At 40.5% G+C, this 26,442-nt stretch overlaps 1 protein-coding gene across 1 annotated transcript in view; it reads right to left on the bottom strand.

The window, feature by feature from the left end:
- Positions 1–1,142: 1,142 nt before the first annotated feature.
- nsg2 (neuronal vesicle trafficking associated 2) overlaps positions 1,143–26,442 on the bottom strand; it is a 28,654-nt gene continuing 3,354 nt past the window's right edge. The window contains exons 3-5 of the mRNA XM_089017832.1: positions 17,903–18,013; positions 5,546–5,656; positions 1,143–3,311 (exon numbers count right to left, since the gene is read on the bottom strand). Of these exons, the coding sequence (XP_088873958.1) occupies positions 3,108–3,311; positions 5,546–5,656; positions 17,903–18,013 (426 nt within the window). The 3' untranslated portion in view covers positions 1,143–3,107. The remainder of the gene's footprint in view (positions 3,312–5,545; positions 5,657–17,902; positions 18,014–26,442) is intronic.

The raw sequence follows: 26,442 nt of genomic DNA, 5'->3' as shown, positions 1-26,442 counted from the left end.
ACATTCTGAACGGTCATTTGTTAGGTGAATTTGTTTGTAAGTTGTTTCAGTGCTATATTTTGGATGGGATGTATGTTTAAGGCTTATACAAGTATCTTTAAGGTTTATATAAGTATGTTTAAGGCCTGTAATGTGTATGTAACCTGTATTGGTTTGTATTGAAAAATAAACATGTAATAAAATAAAGATATGTACAACTAGAAAGAATACTACATATGTTACAACAAAAATGTTCGTATGTACTGTTGTTCATAACTCAAATGTTCGTAAGTAGGAGAGTGTAATTATTTTTGTCAAGCTCTATTTTTTCCTGATGCAGTATTGAAGCTATATCTTTTTGACTTTTTTTATTGATTTTTTTTTCTCTAAAGTTGCTTCTCTTTGATGTTATGTCGAGTTTATGTATTTATTTCCAAACTTGTTTGTAATTGACCTTCATTGCTATCCCCCCTCTCTCTAATCTTGCATGCATACAAGTCCTTTCTTGGCATATTTTCCTTAAAATATGACCAACATTTGACCATGCTGGGATTATCCTCATGGCCCACTTTCTCCAACAAATGCTCAGTCCCAACTAATACAAATCTTATGAGCATGGCGTGAATGTGCAAAGGGGAAAAAACGTTTTCTCCTAAAAATCACTTTAACCCTTTCATACACCAATAATGCTCACCTGTCACACGATAAACTGTCCGCGAAAGTGTTAATCTCATCCAACGTTTATTCATATTCAGTGCAGAAGATAGCGTTACCGCTCTTTGCTGTGAGCAGACTCTGCAACCTTTAACCCAGACGGATTGCTTTAAATAATTAAATCAGATTTAGAATTTTTGATGAGCAAAACTGACTGGGTCTTCAGTCTTAAAGTGTGCAGAGAAAGTAGGCCAATCACACGTTGACGTTAAAAATCTAGGTGATCAATTTGGCATGGTTTACATCACAGGTGTCAAAGTCGCGAAAGCAAATCAAGCATGTCAAGTGCCATAATGCTTGCGAAAGTCCGAAGCAAAATTTCAAACAAATGAATCTCATGGCGCAGTGGTTAGGAATCGCAGACTCACTTCTCAGTAGGTCAAAAATATTGGGACACCATGTTTAGTCCGCTCCTGTTGAGACGGACAAATGACAAAGACACGTTTTTCATGGGTCACTGCATCGTTTTATTGGGATCGTTTTGAAATAAGGGAGGAAGGGAAGGACGAAGGTAAGGATGCACAAGGTTTCATTACAGCTATAGATACGGTACGCTATCAACTAACAACATCACAACAGCTCATAGAAAGTACTCCACTACAGAGCAGATGCTGCCAAATGAAAAGCTGCCGTCAGCGTAGCTTTAAAAATAAACACATGGGGAATGATAAAGTCGGGCAAGGAAGTCCCTTTTTTGTGCATTTTTCATTTTTTCCATGAACTGCCGACTGTGCTTGTAGTCTTTCCACACACATTTCCCTTAAATATCACCCTTCTGCAATTCGTTTCCAATATCTAATTGATACAAACCAACACCTCCCTTATCCTTGTCTGGTATAAGCAACACACAGAATTTGTCTTTGCAACTCTGTTGCTAACAAAAAAAGGAGGACCTAAACCGTGTCGAAAGTAAAGCATGTAATTGTAAAACATTCGCTCAAATAAACATCTCTATTTTTGACTGGCAGCTCTTGCAATATCCAAAATGATGACAAGACTTAATCTACTACAAATATTGGCAATGATTGTATTACCCAAAAAAAATCATACTTATGTACACTTTAGGGTCCATATAGTGACCCTTTTAATTTAAATACACAAACATGTTGAAGATTAAAAACTCCTCCATGTCGTCTTTTAGATTTAATCAATGAAACAACATCATCAGAAAGCACACTTTGTCCACACTATTTGGCAGTTGAAGGAAATGGGGCGAGGAGGGTGGGGTGTGGGGTTCATGCCTGAGGTTCACAGCAGAGGCAGATAGGGCATCATCAATGTACAGTAAAGTCTCGTTATATCGATATCGGATATATCGATAGTCCCGGTTATATCGATACTATTTCTATGCACGCACGGAGAAAATTACATGCAAACAGGGTCGGATATATCGATAGTCCCGGTTATATCGATATTTTTTCGGACTCCCTTGAATATCGATATAACGAGACTTTACTGTATATATGCGCTTGGCAGAAATTAGCTAGACCCTTTGTGAATTTACTTTTTTACCTTGGCAAAGAATCTGTTAATAACAAAGAAAGTAGATTGAAAATAACAAGATTGGAGAGGGATGGAAGTAAAAAATATATATAAGTAAAATATGTTTTAGCAGTAGACGATAGGAAAATATTATCAAGGATGGAAGGAATTAGGTTATGGATGCGGTTTGGTTCAGGTAAAGGAATTAACCAAGGATGCATGAATTTAAAAAGAAAACATAGATCTAGGAGGATACAAGGCTGAAGTTAGTTTCGGCAAAAGAGAAAAACTTAAGTAGACAAAATTGCCAGGAATAAACATTTAAATATAATGCAATGAAAGGGGTCCGTAGTGGTACCTTGAAATATTGTTTATGTACAGTATAACTCTAAGAATACTACTCCTCAGTAAGATGCTGTCAAATTAGTGATATTTGACGAGGATAAAGAATATATACCTCTGAGTATTGCTGTATTATGAGTTAAACTGTTGCTCAACTATTTTTTTTCTGAAACATCGCTCTTTGTCAGCTGTTAGCATGTGAATTGAGTTTTTCATTGTTTGTTAGCATTAAGCTAGGCAAAAAGTGTACTATATATATATATATATATATATATATATATATATATATATATATATATATATATATATATATATACAGTACTAGAGGAGATAGCAGATTGTGAATTACGTGCTTAGACCCCATAAAACTACCCACACTCTACTGTAAACAGATAAATGGAATGAAACTCAATAAATTATCAGGATGGTGTATATGATCTAACAGAATAATGACAAAAATGCCTCTCAGTAAGAGTGAAAACAGACAAATCCAAATGTGACTTGTAACCGTGACGTCTGCATGCACTCTAAAGGCCCTACTGGCGTGTGATACACTCAGATGTAGATATGAATCGCGGCGTTCGGCCGCCTCAGTGAACGTCGGCGCCGCCGCGAGGCGGCTTGCCATCGTGCGGCTGCCCAGCGGCCCCGCCGGGCTGCCAGGGGGAGACGGAGTGCGAGGTGGTCTGCTTGGCCATGCTGTAGTGGCTGATCACCGTGTAGAAGCGCCCCCTGGAGTTGGCATCCTGCGCAGCGTAGTAAGCCTCCAGCGAGGCCGGGATGCAGTGCTTGTGCTAAAACAAAGCAAAATGGCCGCTTAGGTTCTCGACGACAAATATATTTATTGATGCATCATTTTTCAATGCATTTTTTTGTACATACCCAGTGTTTGATTAGCTAAACACTATAGCGCACAACAATGCACAACGTTGAATGGGAAAGCCCCATTTTATTAACTCATTCACTGCCATTCATGAATTTATTCAGGAATTGGAAATATGAGGTAGAGCGCCATTCCCTAATTTGTTCGGGTTTTGGATTTTTTTGCTGGGTTGCCGATAAAATTCAGGCCAGACCTCTGGCAATGTTATTTCCCCTTCCACAAGGGGGCAGCATTTCCCCTTTTTTCATGTTAGTGCTTTGTTCCAGCTTCAACCGCTGTTAAAGCTCTATATAAACCAATATGTATGCATTGCATTGTAGTGGACAGCCACCCTCATTTCAAGCTCATAATACTCAGACCCATATAATTTAGGAATTAACTTTTTTCTTATGAAAGAAGAGAGTGGAAGATTTCTTACGCTGCATTGAATGTTTTTGAAATCCTAAAACTGGCAGTGAATGAGTTAAAATATGTGTTTGTCATAAATCCCTTTTGAATGTACCATGAAGTTGATAATTTCGATTACATGATTGAACATTTTCACCATAATGCGCTGATTATGCAATTTTACATTAGCAAGACACTTGAGCGTTATGAATCTCCCGAGTGGGTGCATACTTTTGTTCGGATAACGATAGCAGAGCAACGTGCACTCAAGAGTCCCCGGAGAAGCTCTGAAATAGATTTTAGATTCCACCTTTCTGAGGCTTTGTCGGTCAAGGTGACACAAAGACTGTGGGGAACAACAAGTGCTAAGCAGAGGAGAATGCTAATGCCCAGCAATTTTCTTTTGGGGTATTATCTATAAGTTCTATCGCCGAACAGCGTGATGAATCATGTTTTGGAGCAACAAAACGGACTGCTTGCAAATAGTAGAGGTCCTGTTGGAAAAAGGATGCATGTCCCAGTGGTGTTGCTGTAAACCTTCCAGATGCAATTTTTGGATTGCATCAGAGTTGCTCGTAAACAGGAAGTCAGAACAGAAGTGTAAATGTATCCAAAGTTCGCATTTGAGTTGAACCATACTGTTGCGGCATTACAATTGAGCAAGACACGACTTTGACACTTATACGTATCATTTTAATAAGTTGACATGAATTTCTCCAAGATAAACAAGTTATCATAGACTCATTCGAGGTAGTTAGCATGACTTTATCCAGTGGTGGGCCGTGCATGTCAACCCGAGGCCTTCAGTAGTGCTACGTCTGAATCAATTCACAGCTGTGAGTGTGGTGTGATTTACTACACATTCACTATAGTATGCTGTTAGCCAGTAAATAACTTATGCCTTGAATAAACTTAATACTGCAAGAATTTTTACTATGAACCGGTGGGTTCATGATAACCTCATAAATTAGCAATATTATTTGCTATTTTGGCTACCTTTGGAGCTGTCCAGCCTTTCTTAATGAAGTACATCTATTTATGAAAAGTCCGTCTTGAAAATGGCTTTAACAGTATACCTGAACCGAATCCTCCTCTTTCAGCCATTGTGGGTTGACAAAACCGCTATTAAATTAACACAACGCTTGGATATGAAATGTACCCCAATTAGCATGAGATTCATCCTGTGTTCTTCCATCACCGTTTGGTTCGGGGCCGCCACAAAAATGGACAAAATCCGACTTCAACGGACAGTTAGGACGGCGGAAAAAAAATCATTGGCACCGCCCTACCCACTCTCGAGGACTTGCACACTGCAAGAATCCAAACTAGGGCGCGGAAAATCCTACTGGACCCTGCGCACCCTGCCCACCACCTTTTCCAGCTACTCCCCTCAGGCAGGCGCTACCGATCCATGCGCATCAAATCCAGCAGACATTTAAACAGCTTCTTCCCCCAAGCCATTAACTCTTTGAACTCTTTCAACAGTAGCCAAAATGGAACTGTATAGTGCCACTTAGCAGTTTTTTTTTTTTTTTTTTGACAACGATACTAGTGCAGCGTCTTCTACCGGAAACAAATTCCTTGTGTGTTCTACATACTTGGCAATAAAGATGATTCTGATTCTGATTCTGATTCTGATTCCCACAGCTAGCCAGTTTAGTACAATTATTATTATTATCAATATTATTATATAAGCATCTTTGAATCACTTGAAAGGCACTTTCAGCCTCATATTCTTCTTGTGCTTATTTGTTGTACTTTGTATAGGAATCCTTCCGGGCAGGCGTGATCATAGGTGAAAGCTTTGTAAACCACCAGGAACACGATGCAGGCCAGGAAGGCCAAGGCCAAGATGATCAGGATGGTGACCTGCAAAGGATACAAACAAGACAGTGAGTGTCTTTCATTTTATCTTTGTGTCTTATTTTGACTCTAAATTGTATAGGAAATGATGTATCTATATTTTCCAGTGTATAAGGCGCACCCAAAAGCCTTTATTTTCTTCAAACGATGACCCTGCGCCTTATACGCCAATGCGCCTTATATGTTAAGTAATATTGAGCCACAACAGGTCTCACAACTACTGTCAGCAGCTACCGACTCCATTTCCCCCCCATAAAGAAGTTGTGCGTAACCTTATAATGTGGTGTGCCTTACATTTGGGAATCTTTTACATACAGTAAAGTCTCGTTATATCGATATCGGATATATCGATAGTCCTGGTTATATCGATACTATTTCTATGCACGCACGGAGAAAATTACATGCAAACAGGGTCGGATATATCGATAGTCCCGGTTATATCGATATTTTTTCGGACTCCCTTGAATATCGATATAACGAGACTTTACTGTATTACATTTGGAAAACTGTTTTAATAATTTAATGTGCGCCTTATAGTAAGGTGTGACTTATATATGGAAAACATTTGAAAGTACACCTTTCATTGGGGGTGCGCCTTATACAGCAACTTGACAAAAATAATTACAGACGCTCTCCAACTTACGAACATTCGAGTTACAGACAACGGTACATATGAACATTTTTGTAGTAACATATGTAGTCTTCATACATATATAAGCCCTAAACATACATTCCATACAAAATATAGCACTGAAGCAACTTGTGAACTAATTCACCTTACGAACCGTTGAAAACGTATCTCGTTCGTAACTTGGGGAACGTCTGTACACCGGAAAATGCGGTAGTTTAAGACGACCAAATACGATGCCCTCATTTCTGGTGCATGACAGTTCTGTCTGATTGCAGTACTCAAGTTATGTACCATTTTCTTCTGGACATGTCATAATAGATTATATAGAAAATTGAAATTCGACATAGTAATGCAAATGAATGCATCAGTGTGCATTATTACCTTTTTTTACATTTTTATTATTCAGTTGTCTGGCAGCCTGGATGTGCTGCTAATGGAGAAGATTAACATAAAAAAAGAATTTACTTTCAACTTGACACTTTGATTGGACACCTGTGAAATAGTATTTCACTTGCATTATGCAAATGAGGCGTGGAAAGATATCTATGTTGAAAAAAAAAAACAGTGCCTGCCAACTTCTGACAGCTATATCTATGTGTGTGCGTGTGTGTGCGCGCGCGTGTGTGTGTGTGTGTGTGTGTGTGTGTGTGTGTGTGTGTGTGTGTGTGTGTGTGTGTGTGTGTGTGTGTGTGTGTGTGTGTGGTATGCGTACATGTCGTTACACCATACGCGCACATCTGAAATAAATAAACCAAAACTGCCCTTCTACGGAATTGTAATTTCCTGCCTCCCACGCTCCCGTTGTTGGACGTTCCGATTGGCCGATCCGCCCCGTCGGCTCCCGCAAACATGTCATAACAATTAGGCACACGAGTGATGCTCAGAGTCCATCAGCGTTATTCCGTCTGACGCACGCACGCCATCCGAATCAGAGTTGAACTGCAGTATTTATTCGTGGAGCGTCGGCAAATTTTGGGAGATTTTTAGCTCAGTTTTTGCATCGATCTTTGCTTAGATGCCGCCTATACACACACTACTGACTCACATATTAGGTAGACACACTGTGTATTCTGTATGATTTTTGCACATTTTTACGGCATACAAGAAAGTTTGTACAGGAACCACAAAAAAATGTAAATATAATTTTGAGATATTTTTGATTCCGTTTCCATCATTAAATTTGAGCAGTCATGTTAATTATAAAAAATATTGTTAGAACTAGTTATATACACCACCTAAAAACATCCAATGTTATTTCATTTCTACCTGTTCTTATCAGTGAGATATCACTACTCGTAAAAAGCAAAGTCGACCAACGAGAAAACAAGTCCATGTGAAAAGTCTCGAAGAAACAAAAGTTCCAAGAAGATAAGTTCCGGTCAAGTGGAATTTTATTTTGAAATCAGTTAAAGTCAACATTTCGCCATGTTTTTTTCGCTGGAATATTATTCATATTTTCTGTATAATCATTATATGTCATAAGAACCCAAATTAAAATCCTTTTTTTTGTTGTGGACAAATTCAATTTGTCCACAGCAAAAAAAAAAAAAAGCCACAATTCTTATCTACAACAAAGAACATACAGTAAAGTCTCGTTATATCGATATCGGATATATCGATAGTCCCGGTTATATCGATACTATTTCTATGCACGCGCGTGGGAAATTACATGCAAACAGGGTCGGATATATCGATAGTCCCGGTTATATCGATATTTTTTCGGACTCCCTTGAATATCGATATAACGAGACTTTACTGTACTTGATTATTGCCAGAAATATGTTATAACTTGTTCAAAGTATTAATGTTTGCAGATAAAAAAAAAATCATAAAATTGCGCAATGAAACATTACACACGCATATGTTTTTATTCTCTCAGTAAATCAGGAAAAATTGAACCGTTAGTAAGGTCAGAGTGTCTCGCAGGTTGACAGGAATGCACATCTGCCTCACAGTAAAGAGGTCACGGATTTGAAAAACTAATTTCCATTTATTTCACAGGTATTTATCGTATTCGCTTTAATCACGCAGATGTGTTATTTTGACACTTGTTTCCCATGTGAATCGCAGAAAAATGGCACTTAAAATTTGAGTTGTACAGTTAATGGGGCACAAAAACTAATTTACATGGTTGCCCAGAGGGGAACATGAGTTCATAATCATTGTGATGAGCGGTTGTCCCCTTTTCGCCGCATCTCCCGCCGCCATCGTTTCCGTGAGTTTCTTAGCTTTTGTGTCATTAGCGCTTCTCAGTGTGCCAACGTGCGGCACTATCGTTCCCGAGGCGGCCATCTTCCTGTCGCTCCCGATAACAGACAAGCAGGAAGAGGTATGGCACCAAAGAACCCTAACCAGAGGCGACAGCGGCAATAAGGAGCGTCGGGTGCGTGATACTCGGTGTGCCTGCCGGTGGGCGGCGATGGGGATAAATGTGCCGCTTTCAAAAAAATGCTTGATGTTATGAAGGCAGTACATGTATGTACATTACATTACATTATGGTATGGATAGGAGATATATCAAAACATAGCTACTGTCATCAAATATAGCAGCAGGCACAAATATATTACCATGTTGTTTTGGCAGATATTTTTTGTGCCATTTATTTGAGTATCACAGTCAAAGGCAGATTTTTAAATTTCACAATCCATATAAAATATTTTTTCTTTTTTTTTTACATCGTACATAAACCATATTTTCCGGTTTATAAGGTGCACCCAAAAGTCTTGATTTTCTTCTAAAGATGACCCTGCGCCTTATACGCAGCTGCGCCTTATATGTGAAGTCCTATTGAGCCACAACAGGTCTCACAACTACTGTCAGCAGCGACTCTACTGTAGCGCCGTATAATGTGGTGTGCTTTATATTTTGAAAATATATATACTTATATTTATATATTTTATTTGGAAAACATTTTCTTTCGTTGAAGGTGCTCCTTATACTCCTGGTGCGCCTTATACATATATATGGAAAAAGTTTGAAAATACACCATTCATTGGGGGTGTGCCTTATACCTTATACAATGGAAAATACGGTATTTTCTTTAGTTGAACTTGCATTATGGACAGTATTAGTTCTGTTTTATTTTGTATTTCTCTTTTTTTTTCTTTTTCGATTTATTTTTACTGTTTGTTTTTCGCTTTTTCTTCAAATGTATGCACTTTAGGTCTTCCTGTTAATTCATTAATACTTAAATAATAATAATTAAATATTTAATAAAAACAAATAATAATAATATGAATCATATGTCTTGCTTTATTTGGTTTACTGATTTTGATTAATTTTGTCATTTTATTTCTTTACTTCATGTGTATCTGTCTTTATTTTTTTATCATTTTGGTTTCATATTTCATTCATTTACTTTTATGTTGTATTTCATATCTATGGTACTATTATTGCATGTTATTCCATTCATTTTTGTTAGTGTATTCAAATCTTCACATTAAGAGCGTAATTAACATTTGGTCGCCCTTTTATATAGCATAATTATCCCAAAATTGTCTATCATGATGCAACACATTTGGCCAACTGTTAATATACATGTGACAATCAAAATGGAGCATGATTCACTTTGGATTGGCTCCCGTTGGATTGTGTTTGTGTGGTAGGAGTTCCTAATCATGTGACCCCCCCTTCAATGTTAATTGCTTTCCATCCCCCTTCTGCGTTCTGCTGTCTGTCAGGCTGAAGCCCACCACACGCACTTTCTTCCTCCTTGGAACTGACAGGCTGCGTAGGGGGTCTTACTCATACAAAAATACAACCCCATTACTGTTGTATTGTAAATGCTTTTTCCCCCCTTGCCAATTATCCTTTTGGATTTTTATTGGAGTCGACACAATTGTTTTAATTTAGCTTTGCTCTTGGAACTGGACAATGAGATAAGCGCATAGATGGGTGAGGTCTCTTGAGGATGAGTGACACTGTTGACTTGGTGACAGTCGTACGACAAATAAATGCGAGCTGATAGGCTAACGGCGTTAGCCGAGAGGTGACTCGTCCTCTCATTTCGAGTCACCAAAGGTGTGCGCATTTCAAAGTAGCTGCCTCGGTGCATAACGGCAAATGTTGGTTGACCTTTTTGCTCATGATGTGTGTGTGCGCGTGTACGTGTGTGGTGTGTGAGATTTCACCTCATACGCCATCATTACACGTAAAGGTCGCTCAAAGTGCAACCCGAGTCAAATATATTCAACAACAGATGCACCAGGCTGTTGTCACGCACAGAGGAACAGTGGCAAAAGTACCCTATTTTCTGGTGTATAAGGTGCACCGGAGTATAAGGTGCATAAATAGATCAAGAAACAAATGCATAAACAAATACATCAATAAATTAATAGATGAATTAATACAAAGATAAATAAATATATAGCTAAATAAATAAAAAATAGATAGACGAATACATACATACCTGTACATACAGACATGCATACATGCACACACGCGTGCGCACGCTCACACACACACACACACACACACACACACACACACACACACACACATATATAACATATTTTCCGTTGTATAAGGCGCACCAGAGTACTGTATAAGCCGCGCCCCCAATGAAAGGTGTATTTTCAAACGCTTTCCATATATAAGGCGCACCTTCAATGAATGAAAAAAAAATTCCAAATATAATATATAAATATATAAAAGTTTTCCAACTATAAGGCACACCACATTCCAAGGTGTTACAGTAGAGGCTGGGGTTACACACTACATGAGGAAATGAAGTCAGTGGCTGCAAATAGTAGTTGCGAGACCTGTTGTGGCTCAACATTATTTCACATAGAAGGCACACCTGCATATAAGGGTCATCTTTGGAAGAAAATCAAGGCTTTTGGTTTATATCCCAGAAAATACAGTAACCGAGTCACACTTTGTTTTCATATTTACGTGATATGTGATATTTGTCTTATCTTACATCGCGCAATAGAAATCATTGGTGTTTCTGTGACAAAAATGGGTTTTTGAGGATTTTGCTAAAAATTGCACAAGTGGGTTATCGGTGTAGATGTGACATTGTAAGGGGAGTATGAGATCTTACCACTCCTCTACTGGCGTGTGTGTGTGTTTGGAAATTGTCCCGCTTGTTTGGAGTCATTAAAGATGCGATGTGACATTAAAAGCTGAAAAGTGGCCCCTTGAGTAGCTTCATGATCCAGCTGCTTGGCAGCGCCCGGGACAGCCTGTGCTTACTTTAATGCCAGATAGATGCTAATTGTGCTAATGCGTCCCAGGACTGCATTAGCCGCATTAGCTGCATTAGCTCCATTCAGATCAAGCCAAAACCCAAATGGCTCGGAAGATGTATGTCGGCGGCACGATGAATGATATTGAATATCAAGTAATGTGTAAATGAAAACAATGAAGATTACATGTGATGCGATGTAATGATGTTTACATTGTTTTGTATTGTTTTGACTTCAAGATGGCGCCGTGAGAGTGGCTGCCTTTTCAGCAGCTCCTGATTTGTTTTTCTACTTTTTCCTTTCCTCTTACTTTCATAATCTTGCAGCTGTGAAATGTAAATTTCTCTACTGTGAGATTAAAAAAGGCAAATCTAATCTAATAAAAATACAGGTTTTAAATTACACATCACATTCTGGGACAGTATAAAAATGCATTCATATAAACGTATGTGAGGTCGGGTGCAGTTCTATTATTAAGACTTCAGTCATTGAAACATAGTTGCATGGATCGCTTTCATTGGTACTGAATGAATTTGCCCACAACCACCCTTTTATCACCTGCGCTGTTTACCAACGACCAGTCAAACCTGCCTTATCCTAGATGACACCCCACACCTGTGCCCATCATGAAAATAGGCGCACCGGACTATAAGGCGCACCTTCAATGAATGAAAAAAGTTATCCAATATCATCTTCTTCTTTTCCTTTCGGCTTTTCCTTTCAGGGGTCGCCACAGCGAATCAATGTCCTCCATCTATCCCGGTTTTGTGCATCCTCTTCTCTCACACCAGCTACCTTCATGTCCTCTTTGACCACATCCATAAACCTCCTCTTCGGTCTTCCTCTCGGTCTCCTGCCTGGCAGTTCAAGACTCAGCATCCTGCTCCCGATATAGTCACTCTCTCTCCTCTGCACATGTCCAAACCATCTCAGTCTGGCCTCTCTGACTTTCGATCCAAAGCCTCTAATATGAGTTGGCCCTCTAATGTACTCATTCCTGATCCTATCCAACCTGGTCACTCCCAAAGAAAACCTCAACATCTTCAGCTCTGCTACCTCCAGCTCTGCTTCCTGTCTTTTCGTCAGTGGCACTGTCTCCAGTCCAAACATCATGGCTGGTCTCACCACTGTTTTATACACTTTTCCTTTATCCAAAATGATATGTAATATTTATAAAAAAAATCCCAAATATAAGGCACACCACATGTATAAGGCGCAACAGTCGAGGCTGGGGTTATGCATACTTCTTCTACAGGGGGAAATGGAGTCCGTGGCTACTGACAGTAGTTGCCAGATGAGTTGTGGCACAATATGACTTTACATATAAGACGCACCTGCGTATTAGGAGCAGGGTCAACTTTTGAAGAAAATGAAGGCTTTTTGGTGTGCCTTATACACTAGAAAATATGGTATAAGTAAGTTTTCAAAGACTGACTGAAAAGTGCTTTTTATACGTTTACGTTTTATGTAAGTACCTTTACTTGAGTACAACTTTTGACTATTTTACCGACCTCTGGCATACGTCAAAGTCCTAAAGGCTGCACAGAGAAAATTATACTTCCTGGCTTTAGATGAAACCCTTTGTTTTTGGCAAGTGAGCCAAGCGTTTTATGTTCCCTGTGCAAAGGAAGGTCAGTGTCGAATGGAGGACTTCTTACGCCTTCATGTACTTCTCCGCTTCAGCGCCTGGACCAGCGGGAAGGGCGATTGAGCTCCCGTGCCGCAAAGTGCCGATATTGAACGTCATCTGGCGCCTCCTTTGACGTCGCTGCTTAATGTGGACAACGCACGGCAGAAGCCATCTGGGCATATTAATCATCTCACATAATGCTGAGCGCACAGCCGCAGGCCCCGTGATTTATCTGTCTGGCCAACCCTGAGGAGCTATCCCTCCGTCTCGTTCTGTTGGCAGCTGACACTCGGGATATTATGGCTTTGACAAATGACTTCGGTCGGTTACGGCGGCCGGTGGGGAATCGGCTTTTGAACAGTCAGAACAACATGCTGACATCTTCTTTTTTTGTGTAGCCTTAATTCCCCAAAAACTATAGTCATTGATGGGGATGGTAGTCGAAATTCCAAATAATTTGGTTATTTTGTCTCTCAATTCAAATGAATGATCAAGCTTTCTTCAGTGAATCCCACAACAGAGACAACACTTGTTATCTGTCATTGACAAAACGCTCCGAGAGACCTTCTCCAATTTGCGCTTAGCCACTTGTTGCCGGCGCGAGTTAGCTGCTACATTTTCAAAATCTCTGCTGAACAGTTAGTTAGTTCTTAGTTGTCATTTCGAGACACCAAATTCCCTTTCTCTATAAGAGTAGCCTAAATGTTACAATAATTGACAACGTAAAACGTCAGTGTAGCCCATGAACTTTCTTTTTAACCAACCATTCGCGAACTTTAGAGTCATTCCACTAAACATTTCTTTGACAGAAACGGCGTCTACTTTAAATACAAGATGCTTTTGTAGTCAACAATAACAGGATGAAAGTCCAGTCGAAGTTTGTAGCCAAATGTTGAAGGCCAACATTGATTGGAATCATCTATGCTTGCGCTATCGTCATCCACAACTAGCTTATTTCCTGACGTATCAAGATATTGTCGCTTTGTTGGCCTGATATTTTGCTGCGGCGCAGATTTTTATGATACACTTCCACACCTATCATCTACTCGACATCAAGAAAACATGTGAAAATGTCAATTATCATGGAAAAAAATCAAATAAAATAACCATTGTCGACACTAGCTTACCGCAAAACAAAATCAAGTTGAGATATCAAACGCTGTAGCCCTGGAAGTGTTTATGAGCGCCGCGCCAAGCCTCGCATATCTTGCCATCACATCTGTCCGCTTCAATTTATCAGCGGCCAGTTTTTCACCAATATGATACGCGCATGTGTTGACGTGCCAGTCGGAGTTGGCTACAGAATGCTGGCTTCGAAGTGAGGACAAAAAAGGACGTAAAGAAAAAAAAGACGGGGAGAGGATCTTGAAGGGGACGGGTGTGCGCTAGTGAGTCTTAAAACTGCCGCCAATCGGGATGTTCAGGTCGGCGTTGGTTAAGATGACTTTCGGTGAACTTTGAAAGATGACCGCGTAGCGGTCTCAGCTGTGCTTCTCACTTTGCGTTGGCTCCTTTCCACATGAATATGACTTTTACATTTTACAATTACATTTCGCAGCAGGAAAGTAAGAGGAAAGGAAGAAGTAGAAAAACAAAATAACAGGAGCTGCTGTAAAGGCAGCCACTCTCGCGGCGCCATCTTGAAGTCAAAAACAAAACAAAAAAAACAAAAAAAACAAATTAGACACAACACAAATGACAGGCAGTCATTCAATCTTCAGCACTTTCTGCACCCTCTTTGTTGTATGAAGTAGTTCTAGATAAAAGAGGAGAAGATCAAAGCCTCCTTTTTGGATCAGGGACATCATGGTGAAATGTGCACGTCTTTCTACACGCTAAGTTTTTAAAGCAAAAACGAAGCTGTAACATCCATTGACAAAAAGTCTCGCATTGTCTCGCATCTCCTGTCCCACGTAAATCCGCTTCAATTCCAAGCCGCGACATTCCAGAATTCAGCATAGACTTTTCGGCATTTTAAGACCTCTTCACCGTTCGATTAAGACAACGCCTTATGTCACCGGGCGCAATCCAAAGTCATTCAAGATCCGCTTCGGATAGGGAATGACACTTGAACCCCACTGTCTGGTTTCTCTTGAAGCCACAATCTAAAAGTATTTCCTGCTTTTGGATTGGATTGGATTTGTCTTGTAGTCACGCTTGTGTGGGTTGCGGTATTCCGCCGATGCTGGCGTGAAGATCAAGAGTTCGGAAGGAGACAAAAACGGAGGCGGGATATGATGACGGAAGGTGGGAAGAAGCGGGAGACGGGCGAGCGAGGGCGGATTAGAGGGCTCTGAGCGTCTCCATCCATCAAACCGCAAAGCTTTGAGGAGAGAAGAGATGTGTAAGCACACACCCCCCTCACCCGTGCGCGAAATCGCCTCGTCGGCGGAAGCCAAGCCGGCGTTTCGCTTGAGCCTCCCCAAAAGCAAAGCGACATCACACAGAATCAGAGCCACTGGGTTGCGTTTGTGACTAACAAAAGCTGAATGCGGCGCCGGCAGTAGCGGCGTGTCCTCGTGAGCCGACTGCAACCTTTCTGGAAAAGTCTGATAACCGCCGCCGGTGATGGTGAAACGCGGACGGTAGTTTTCCCAGTGTTGTTCGCATGAAGACGTAGCGTCGCAATCTCCACTAAGGTCACGTGCGGGGTAAACAATAACCTTGAAAACAGAAAAAGGGAATTTCCAATGTTGTTTCTGAGCGTTTCGCTTGATGTCGTTTCCAGTTGGGTTGTGAGGATGTTAGACGAGTCGTGTGTCGCTCTGTCTATTTCTCCATTTTTTTTGTATATAGTCAATCACAACTTAACGCAACAAACTGAAATTGAAAAACGAATTTTAATTAAAAAATACAGTTGAAACGAGTGTCGCTGTTTTAAAGTAGGGTTTCAAATCTGGTTTACAGTTTCACATTCGGGGTTTGTACAAAGGTCAGTGTTGGAAAGTGGCGTTTCAAACAGAGGGTTTGGGTTTCAAATCAAGATCTTCAATGAAGGTTGGGTTACAAATTAGCTTTTGAAACTCAGGGTTCGCGTTTAAATTTTGAATTTTCAATTACAACGATGGTAGGGTTTTAAATAAGGGGTAGGGTTTCAAAAGCAGTAAATGGAATATCTATTGATCTATCAATCTCTCTGTCAATTTCTAGATAACTATTGTCGATAGCTATTTATTTATTTAGTTAGTTATGTTTGCCTGTTTATTTATATATATTTTTATATTTATTTAAATTCGAGTTTGATATATACATACAGTAAAGTCTCGTTATATCGATATCGGTTATATCGATAGTACCGCTTATTACGATACTATTTTCATTTCCCTTGCACATTTCAAGTCTTTTTATGTATAATTAGTACCGTTTAGTACGATACCCGGTTATTACGATAATCCGGTTATTACGGTGCTCCTTTTCATCCCCCGCCGGCCATTTTTGTTGTTTATATCGATATATCCGTCGCGCCATTGGTCAACTTGGTCACGTGTCTTGTTACGTGAGCCGCCATCGGTCGCGCCATTGGTCGACTTGGTCACATGAGCCGCCATCGGTCGCGCTATTGGTCGACTTGGCCGTGTGACTTTGTCACGTGACACGCTATCGGTCGTGCCATTGGTCAACTTGGTCACGTGTCTTGGTTACGTGTCACGCCATCAGTCGCGCCATTGGTCGACTTGGTCAGGTGACTTGGTTACATGCCCAGCACCCGTGTAGCAGAGCCATTTTCATTTTCAGACGCTAGCTCGTGTGTAGCAGACGAGATTGAAGTGTTTGTGTTAAAAGGTAAAAATGGGAAGCAGAAGAAGATTGATTACTTTTAAATTGTATACATAATACAGTAAGATGTAAGCGTTGCAATTTCCCTGTTGTGTTATGTACATGCCCACTGTACTGTATATGAATGCAATCGTTTTTTGCAACAATGTTTCTTGTTTTGTCTGCTGAAGCGCGATGATTTGGAAAATTATTAACATTCCATACTGTGTATTAAAGGACAGCCGATGTCACTTTTTATTCAAATGCAAATAAAAATGACTTCACGCCAAGACGTCTTGCATTGCTTGTGAATCCAAACAATGGCTTCAGATTCGGATAATATGCTTTCTTGTTACACATCCAGTTATGAATATGTTTCAAATACACTGTAGTTCTGAAGATTAAAGCATACATGTTTACAATCATTAAAGAATTATATGTGCCATTTTGAGGCAACGTTGGGGGAACAAAAAAGGGAGCTAATGGCCAGCTCCGTTTCTTATATGGCGCTTGGCTGCCCTCTTTTGGCGGCTTTTGTTTAATGCAGTTCGGCGCAGGATCGGATATATCGATAGTCCCGGTTATATCGATATTTTTTCGGACTCCCTTGAATATCGATATAACGAGACTTTACTGTATATATACACACACATCTATCTCTGTCAATTTGTAGCTAGCTACAGCAGCTAGCTAATGGCCTCCTCTCACACGCTCTCATTGCAAGTTGCCACGGAGACAACTTTCTTTTGCTGCCCTGACAACGCCACTTCTCTTTGGTCTCCCCTAACAACGACGCAAGAGCAGACTGCCGGCCGGCTGGGCAACTCGGCGGCGGCTCTCACCATCGCTCGGCTCGGCCGCCAAGGTGCAAGCAAGTGTGTGATGATTGTCTTTTTTGTATATTCATTAGATCTTCTTCTTTTTTTCCCTTTCGACTTTTATTAGATTGTTTTTTTTCCCGCCCCTTTAATGACTCGTGTTTGGGGCAGATCAATCCTTGTAATTGAAGAACCTCCAATTGAAAACAATTGCACGCTCCACTTACCTTGAGTCTCTCAGACACGCCGTCGGTAAAGCTGATGGTGAAATCCTCCACATTGGGAACCTTCAGACGTTTTTTCTCCGTCTGGTACTCGGTGCGAGTTTTCACCACAACCTGCGGCGAGAGTCACACTTTTATTTATAACTGCATGTGAAGAATCTGTGTGATAGGCAGATGGGGAAAAAAAATTATATGTGAGAGGAAAGGCCAGACAACACAAATGTGCATGAATAAAATTGAATACAGGAGATGATTGGAATTGACTACTTGCTTGGTTTTAGCGTCAGGTTGAAGTTTATGCGTTTGGTTTAGGGTGGCTACAATTTCAAGATTTGGGAATCGGTTGTGGGGTCTTTTTGGGTTTGGGTGTTCGAGTTACATTTCAATAGTGTTGGGTCATCAAGGCCTGAAAAGCCTTTGCTGCTGGCCTCAAAATATCTGCATCACAGACTAATGTTAATTATTTTGTTTTACATGAAATATTTTTCAATAATTCCAAATTGTCTTTCAGCTTCCTTTCATTACTTCATCCCCTATTGCGCTGCTTCCAGATTTGTGTTTTTGTATCTAAGCATTTAACCAATCATATTTCAGCCATCATTTGTTACCAGGGTCAGACATTTATCTGGACGCCTTCACAATCAGTTCTGCGGGCCCTGTCGCATCAAATGTGTCAATCAAACTGTTGCTCTAACCAATCAGATTTCGAGTTGGCAACCCAAAAGGGGTACCAACACCTTGAAGGCGCTGGTCAATTTCAATGTTTTCGTTGATGTATCGTTAGCGAGCTGCATAAGCAAATATATTGTGTTTAATAGCAGTTTTGTCAACCCAAAATAGCTGAAGGAGAAGAAGAAATGGATTTGGCTGCCGTCATACCGTTAAAGCCATTTTGAAGACTGACTTTTCAAGAAAAAAGGACATCATTGAGAAAGGTCTACCAGTTACTGTATTTGTTGGCCAATGGTACCCTCTCGTGGACTAAATCACACAGCTTTTTTTTCAGTCTAGATTGGTTCAGGCGTAGCACTACTGAAGGCCTAGAGATGAAATCCACGACCCCCATTTAAACGAGTAAGGTTATAAATTCTGTTTGCATTGTGGTTTACGGATTAAAAATCGGGTTCGGGATGTGTTTGGAAAAGCGTATTTTCATTCAACACAAAGGCAATAAATCTGCTTCCGTGGAGGACAATAGAATATTTACTGCGGAGAGGTTGCAACTCCAAGGATGTGGACAGGGTATATTGCTATTTCTATCATGCTCGTTGTCTGTCTCTTCATTCAAGCTTATTGGCTGTTCCAATTTCCCTACAGGGGATCCGTTCAATAACGGCCTCTAAAACTCACATTACGTTGGGGAGAAACACATTAGCGTTAGCTCATGCAAATCTTACAGTGTGTGTGTGTGTGTGTGCGTGTGTGTGTGTGTGTGTGTGTGTGTGTGTGTGTGTGTGTGTGTGTGTGTGTGTGTGTGTGTGTGTGTGTGTGTGTGTGTGTGTGTGTGTGTGTGTGTGTGTGTGTGTGTGTGTGTGTGTGTGTGTGTGTGTGTGTGTGTGTGTGTGTGTTATGTGCTCAAGTGATGTATGTAACACATTGAATGTTGATGAACAGCCCATACAGGTGAAGCTGAGCCTCATTGAAGCACAGAAATTGCAATGATTCTCATCAGCAATTCAAGGACAGAGACTGGGGTGACGTACACACACACACACAAATGGAAAGTGAGGAGAGATGTAAGATGTGTTTATAGAGAATGGAAGGAGAAGGGTGAAACGGAGGTCGTTGTGGCATTCTGAATGTGATCGTGCGTCAAACTCGACTTATAGAATCCTGGATAGATGTCCTTTCAATATTGAGAGTTTGTGTGGGACTTTCAGACTTATTCATGGGTCCTAGAGAAGTCAGTGTCCTGTGTAATGATAGACTTCAAAAATTCGTGCAGAATGGTCAAAATTGGTATCAAGTCCAGTCAAAGTCAGCTTTATTGTGAAATATGCTAATATGCATGACATACAGCACAGATGAAATTACTGTCCTCTCGGACCCAGCGTACAAGGCACTTTAGAATGACTTCAGAGCATAATGATTTTTTTTTAAACGTTCCTGGGTCAATCTTTGAAGGATCATGTTCCGAAACCCTAATATGCTTCAATATATCTCCACTGTGAGACTAATAAAGATAAATCCAATCCAAATTTCTCAAGATTCGTCCATTTTCCAAAATGTTGTGCATTTTAACTCATTCACTGCAAGACGTATAAAAATGTGTCCACACCAGTGCCAGGGTTTTTTTTTTGTCATTGTCACTTGAATTCCACGACCCACAAAATATTGAGTTTTAGGACTACAGAAACATTAAATGCAGCGTAGGAAACCGTAGACTCTTTTCTTTCAACAGAAAAAAGAATTAATTCCTAAATTATATGGGTCTAGAGTTATATGAGCTTGAAATTAGGGTGTCTGTCCAACATACAATGCAATGCATACATATTGGTTTATATTGCGCTTTAACAACAGCTGAAGCTGAAACAAAGCACTAAGATGGAAAATGGGGAAATTCTGCCCCCTTGTGGATGGGAAAAAACATTGCCAGAGGCCATGGCCAGGGCTTTATCGGCACCCTAGCATGAAAAAACAAAACCCGAACAAATTCGGGAATGGCACTCTACGTCATATGTTCAATTCTCGAATAAATTTGAGTGGCAGTGACTGGGTTAATGTTGAAAAAAAAAGTTGGGCCTCCACATTCATTCTATGCTTGTATCGCGGTATTCTCCCGAGTGGGAATCATTTCGAGGAGAGCAGTTATCCACCACTGCAGGCTAATAAGGTCATGTGGCCGGAATTCAAGACCGCTGACCCGAGAGGAAAGCACAGTGTTCTATTCCAGCGGCTCAGTGGGGGGGCGGGGGGGGGGGGGGGTGAATGGAAGAAACCATTAAAAAAGTAAAGTATTAAAACAGGAAATGGGGTAAAGCGTAATTTAGCGATCTGGACAATAATGGATCTGTGAGTATAAGAAAGTGGACAGTGTGATCTTAAATATTTGCTTTAGTTAAAGTTAAAAAGTTAAAAAAGTTGTGGGAATATTAAATACTTTCTTATTCAGAAAAGACCCATGTGTTAGCATGGGTTAGCATGCTAGCTGAAGTCACATCGGTTAGTTGAATGTAGATTTCAACAATATTTTTAGGTTGTAAAATAGTAAATACTGCCGTCATGAAATGTAAATGTGTTGAAGCAGGTGAGCGTGACAAATATCCGTTTTACAAAACTTGAGATTTGTGTATACTGTCACGAGAAACGTACTTTGAAAAACCCCGCGAAGTAATAAGCAATTTATATTTCCTTCTATTTTAAAAGTGTTGCTCGCATGATTGTTCGTTTACATCAGGCTCCATTTCGGGAGCGGGTGTGTACTTTGTTCTCTGAGAGCGGGCCGCTAGCTAAAGGCGCAGCAACATTGATTAATGAGCACTTCATTAGAGGAGACGGAGATGGGGGATTTTTTTTTTTTTTTTGGGGGGGGGGGCATCGTGGTAAAATAATGAGGCAACAAAAAGTGTCGGCAACCTTTAGGTCCTTAAGCGAGCGGCGGGAAATAAGAGCACCAAAGCAAAATGGTGACATTATTTAAGGGTGAGACTAGCGTCCCATTTCGATGCGGGTGGGGGGCCTCGGGGGGCCCAATCAGAGATATAGATGACACATTCCGCGACCCTCTACAAAAGCGCTTCCCAGAGACAGTTACTGACCCTGTTTTTCAGAGTCCATTATGAGGAAAATCCCAAAGTGATTGTGTAATTGGTCAAGATAAGAAATAATTGCATCAATCACGTATTTCTGTCAATATTTCATGATATATTTCCATGGGACAGCACAAAAAAGAAATACAGCTTGTATCCAAAGAGTTGTTAGTGTGTCATGCTAGTTTGCTAACTCCGGTTAGCTGTTAGCAAAAAGCTGCTAGGAACTAGTTGCGGGATTCCTAATTGAAATGTTTATCCGTGTTTTAAGAATGGAAACTATGACATTTAATAATAATAATAATAATAATAATAAATTTTTTTCTAAGTGCCTTTCAAAACTCTCAAGGTCACTTTACAGTCACAGGATACGTTTTTCTGTGGTGCGCAGCGGCAGCCACATGCGCCAGCGTTCACTCAACCCGGAATTACTCAGATAGAAAGTGAGCCAGCTAGCTAATAGATAATTAATAGATAGATAGCTAGATAGGTAAAAGTCCATAGTCTTGACGATGGAATTAGTGTTGTTATGTAGTGTAGTTGTTAGCAATTACAGTGAGATTTTTTTATTAAACCTTATAATAAGCACTATTTTCATAATACACACCCACCACGGCTGGCGGAGTGATCTTCGGCGGAAGCACACGACCGAACAGACCGAAGTTACCAACAGTCCTTATGGAAGTTGACTCTCCTTCCATAAGCCATCAACGACCATCAAAAAGGTAAATAAAACTTTATTTGACAGCACAGTTTATTTCTTTAATTACAGTCATCATGTAATGCGCCTCTCTTTCCAAACAGCAATTCCCTTTGACCTTCGACCTCCAACGCCATTCCATCAAGCCATAAATGACCATCACAAATGTAAATAAAGTCACTTTATGATACAGTGCAGTGTATTTGTTTCATTATAATACAATTGCACATTTATTATACATAGAATAAGGTATGTTGTGTGTAGTTTTAAGGCTTATTTAGTTGAAAAGTATATTTTATGGAAACCCGGGAACGGATGATTCCCATTTTAATGGTTTCCTATGGGAATTCTTTTTTCGAGATACACACTTTTCGCCTTACACACTCTGTCTGGGAACCTATTAAGTTCGTAAGTTGAGGTCTCACTGTACTTGCTAGCACCACCATAAAGGTTGACTGTGACCTTTCCGTGAGTCATTAAATGCTTCCACATCAGCGGGGTTTTCATACAGAAGCTCTGCAGAGTGTTTTGTAAGAATCGATACAGCCCAGAAAGCCAATTAGTGGCTTACATGACATCGACGTGTTGGCGTTTTGCATAACTGGAGCTGACACTAGTTGCTTTTTGACGACGTTGTTTGAAATATGTGAGTGGATCCTTTTTGAGTATCAGTATTTCATATGTGATGAAATGCTGTCACAAGTTATTTTTGTTTTTGTTTTTTGTCCCTTTCACCACGAGACAGAGTTTCATGTTCTCCCTTCAAAAGTGTGACTGGTGATGATGGTGGAAGCCTTCAAGTTTGAAAGGTATTTTCCATACGTTTCATTTTATTTATTTATGTTGTAAGGGGGGAAAAACAGATTTGTCGTGTTGTCAGGTGCTCAGCTGCAACATTGGATAAAACAGAAAAACTTATCAAAGCTACGTCAATGTTTACCAGAAAACAACACTGAAAACAATGTCTGAAATAAGGGAAGGAGCCCTTGAAGCAAAGGCGCTTTAACTGAACCTCAATTGTTTTATGTTGCTGACATTTTCAGCGCACTTGAAATTGATTTAGTTCTTGCTTTGAAATATTTAGCTGGAAACAGCTTGCAGGCAAAAGCGGTGATTGCTGGGGAAATGAAAGGGCCTGTCACGGGCGGCGGAATCAAACAATAAGCTTAAAGATGGCGCAAAGTTGAGTGGATCAGCAGATCTGTGCGAGCAGAGCAACTTTAAGAGAATCTCATTGAGGTGTGGGGATGGCGTCTCTTGCGAAAATATGACTTAGAGTGCCATTCCTGAATTTTTCTGGGTTTTGTTTTTTTTTTTCGATAAAGCGCTGGTCAGGCCTCTGGCAATGTTTTTCCCTTCCACAAGGGGTCAGTATTTGCGTTTTGTCCATGTGAGTGCTTTGTTCCAGCTTCAGCTGTTGTAAAATCACTATATGAACAAATATGTATGTATTGCATTGTATTTTGGACTGCCACTCTCATTTGAAGCTCATATAACTCCAGACCCATATAATTTAGGAATTAACACTTTTTTCTAATGAAAGTGACAATGACAAAAACCCACTGGAGCGGACAGTTTTTTTGCAGATATCTGGCAGTGAATGAGTTAATAAGAATTCATGGACAAAATATAATTCACATTAGTCTGTGAATCACATATTTTTAGGCCAGCAGAAAAGGCCTTGCAGGCCCTGATGGTCCACCACTGCCTGAAACTTGAGAACAGTGATTATGAAAAATAATTGCCCTTTTCTTTTTTTCCTCCTAAAATGTCCACCGCACAGACAGACGCTGAGCATGAAAATGAACCCCATGAAGTGAGCGATTAATTCTTCTTTCATTTCATATGTCGAACACTATGAACCACAGATATTGAAGATCTTTTGTCAGTGTTTCAAGCAGCTTTTTTTGTTCTCAAACGCCACAGGAATCGGTCGGCCCGCTCTCGCTCTCCATCCGCCTTCTCCTCGTCATCCTCCTCCTCCTCCCCCTCCTACTTGTTTTTATAAACTGATTTGCCGATTCAATCCTGATTCCAGCATCCCCGCTTGGACTGAATCCCATCTAATACTCGTCTGCCCCAGCTCATGTAGGCCAAAGCCATATTACACCATCGTGTGTGTGTGTATGTGCGCGTCCATATGTGTGTGCGCACATGCGTATATGGGTGTGTAAGCACAAACCCCGTACTCGAGTATATCCACGGAGTCTCCAGGCGAGCTGGAAAGAGCTTTTCGGGAGTCTACTGCAGTTTGAAAGGTATTGGTCAGGTCACATGACCTACGAAAGCCGCCGTTACCTTGAAAGGCGCACACAACAGGTCCCAAGATCAGATCAAAGAAGCGCGGGCAATAAGCTGTATGGACACGATTGAGCCATTCAGCTTTCAAACTAACTGGTCCAGGAAATATCAAAGTTAAATCCCCAGACCCTCTTTAACTCATTCATTGCCAGACGATGTGCAAAAATGTGCCAGAGTTTTTGTCATTTTCACTCCCACAGAATATTGAATTTTAGGACGACATAAACATTCAATGCAGCATAAGAAACATTATTTCATGAGGAATTGCTATTTTTTGCTAGCTTCTGAGTTGTCCAACCTTTCTTAATGATGTCCATCTATTCTTGAAAAGTCTGTCTTGAAAATGGCGAACAGTATATCTGCAACCAAATCCATGTCTTCTCCTTCAGCCATTGTGGGTTGACAAAACCGCTATTAAATTAACACAACAATATATTTGTTTATGCAACTCTCTCCAGATAAAGCGTGCTAGCTCTGGCCAGTATGCTCTTATCACCTAGCTGCTAGTGATACTATGATTGGCTTGTGACTATCCCATCTTAGTTTGCGGCGACTCTGACGTTGCTAGCGCCTTCCAGCAGGCCTTGGGTTGCCACCTCGAAATCTGATTGGTGAGAGCAACAGTTTGAACGACACATTTAATAATAATAATAATAATTTGATTTCTAAGCGCCTTTCAAAATTCTCAAGGTCACTTTACAGTCACAGGATCAGTTTTTCTGTGGGTGAGCAGCGGCAGCCACACGCGCCAGCGTTCACTCAACCCAAAAGTAACTCAAACAGATAGAAAGCTAGCTAAGAGTTAACTAATAGCTAGATAGGTAGATAGATAGACAGCTAAATAGCAAATAGAGAGCTAGCTAGCTTGATAGATATCTAGCCAACTAGATAGCAAATAGAGAGCTAGCTGGATAGATAGCTCGGCAGCTAATAGCTAGATAGACAGCTAGCCAACTAGATAGCAAATAGAGAGCTAGCTCGCTAGCTCGATGCGACATGGCCCGCAGAACTGATTTTGAAGGCGTCCAGGTAGATTTTTGACCCTGATAACAAATGATGGCTGAAATGTGATTGGTTAAGTGCTTAAATATGAAAACACCCATCTGGAAGCAGCATAACAGGGGAAAAGCAACGAAAGGAACCTAAAGCACAATTTGGAATTATTTAATAAGAATTCATGGACACAAAAAAATCACATTATTCTGTGATTCAGATATTTTTAGGCCAGCAGGGAAGGCCTTACAGACGCTGACGGTCCACCACTCGGTACATCAAGTAAACACCTGCTTTTTATGTTCTGTTTTTTGAACAACTAAAGGGCTCCTTCCGCTCAAATAAATGTCTTCCTTCCAATTCATATAACATACGGAACTGCGCACGAACCCATGTGCCTTCCTTCTGAGACCTTCTCAATAAACACAAAGATGCGGAGTAGACTTTGCGGCGTGCGATTAGCGACGCTGCCTCACACGGGCCAATTTAAGCAGCTTATACAGGCCCAACAACAAAAAACATGTTTTCAGTCAAAGCGGGGTTGGGGAGGAGGGTAGAGAGAGAGAGAGAACAGATGACAAAATCTGCAGTGGCTGCCAGCCAGCGGAGACACGGAAGAAAGACGGCGCTCTTATCTCTTACCACCTTCCTCAAACAAGACCAACAATAATTCAACGGTACATCCCTGGGGTTCAGCCTTACTTGGCCTAGCGATGATATTCACACAATAGATTGTGTGTGTGTGTGTGTGTGTGTGTGTGTGTGTGTGTGTGTGTGTGTGTGTGTGTGTGTGTGTGTGT

Source organism: Hippocampus bargibanti, linkage group LG16 (assembly GCF_051943395.1).
Source record: "Hippocampus bargibanti isolate YZ-2025 linkage group LG16, ASM5194339v1, whole genome shotgun sequence".
NCBI lineage: Eukaryota > Metazoa > Chordata > Actinopteri > Syngnathiformes > Syngnathidae > Hippocampus > Hippocampus bargibanti.
Note: the sequence above shows the minus strand (reverse complement) of the source record. Positions and strands in the feature narration are given on the sequence as shown.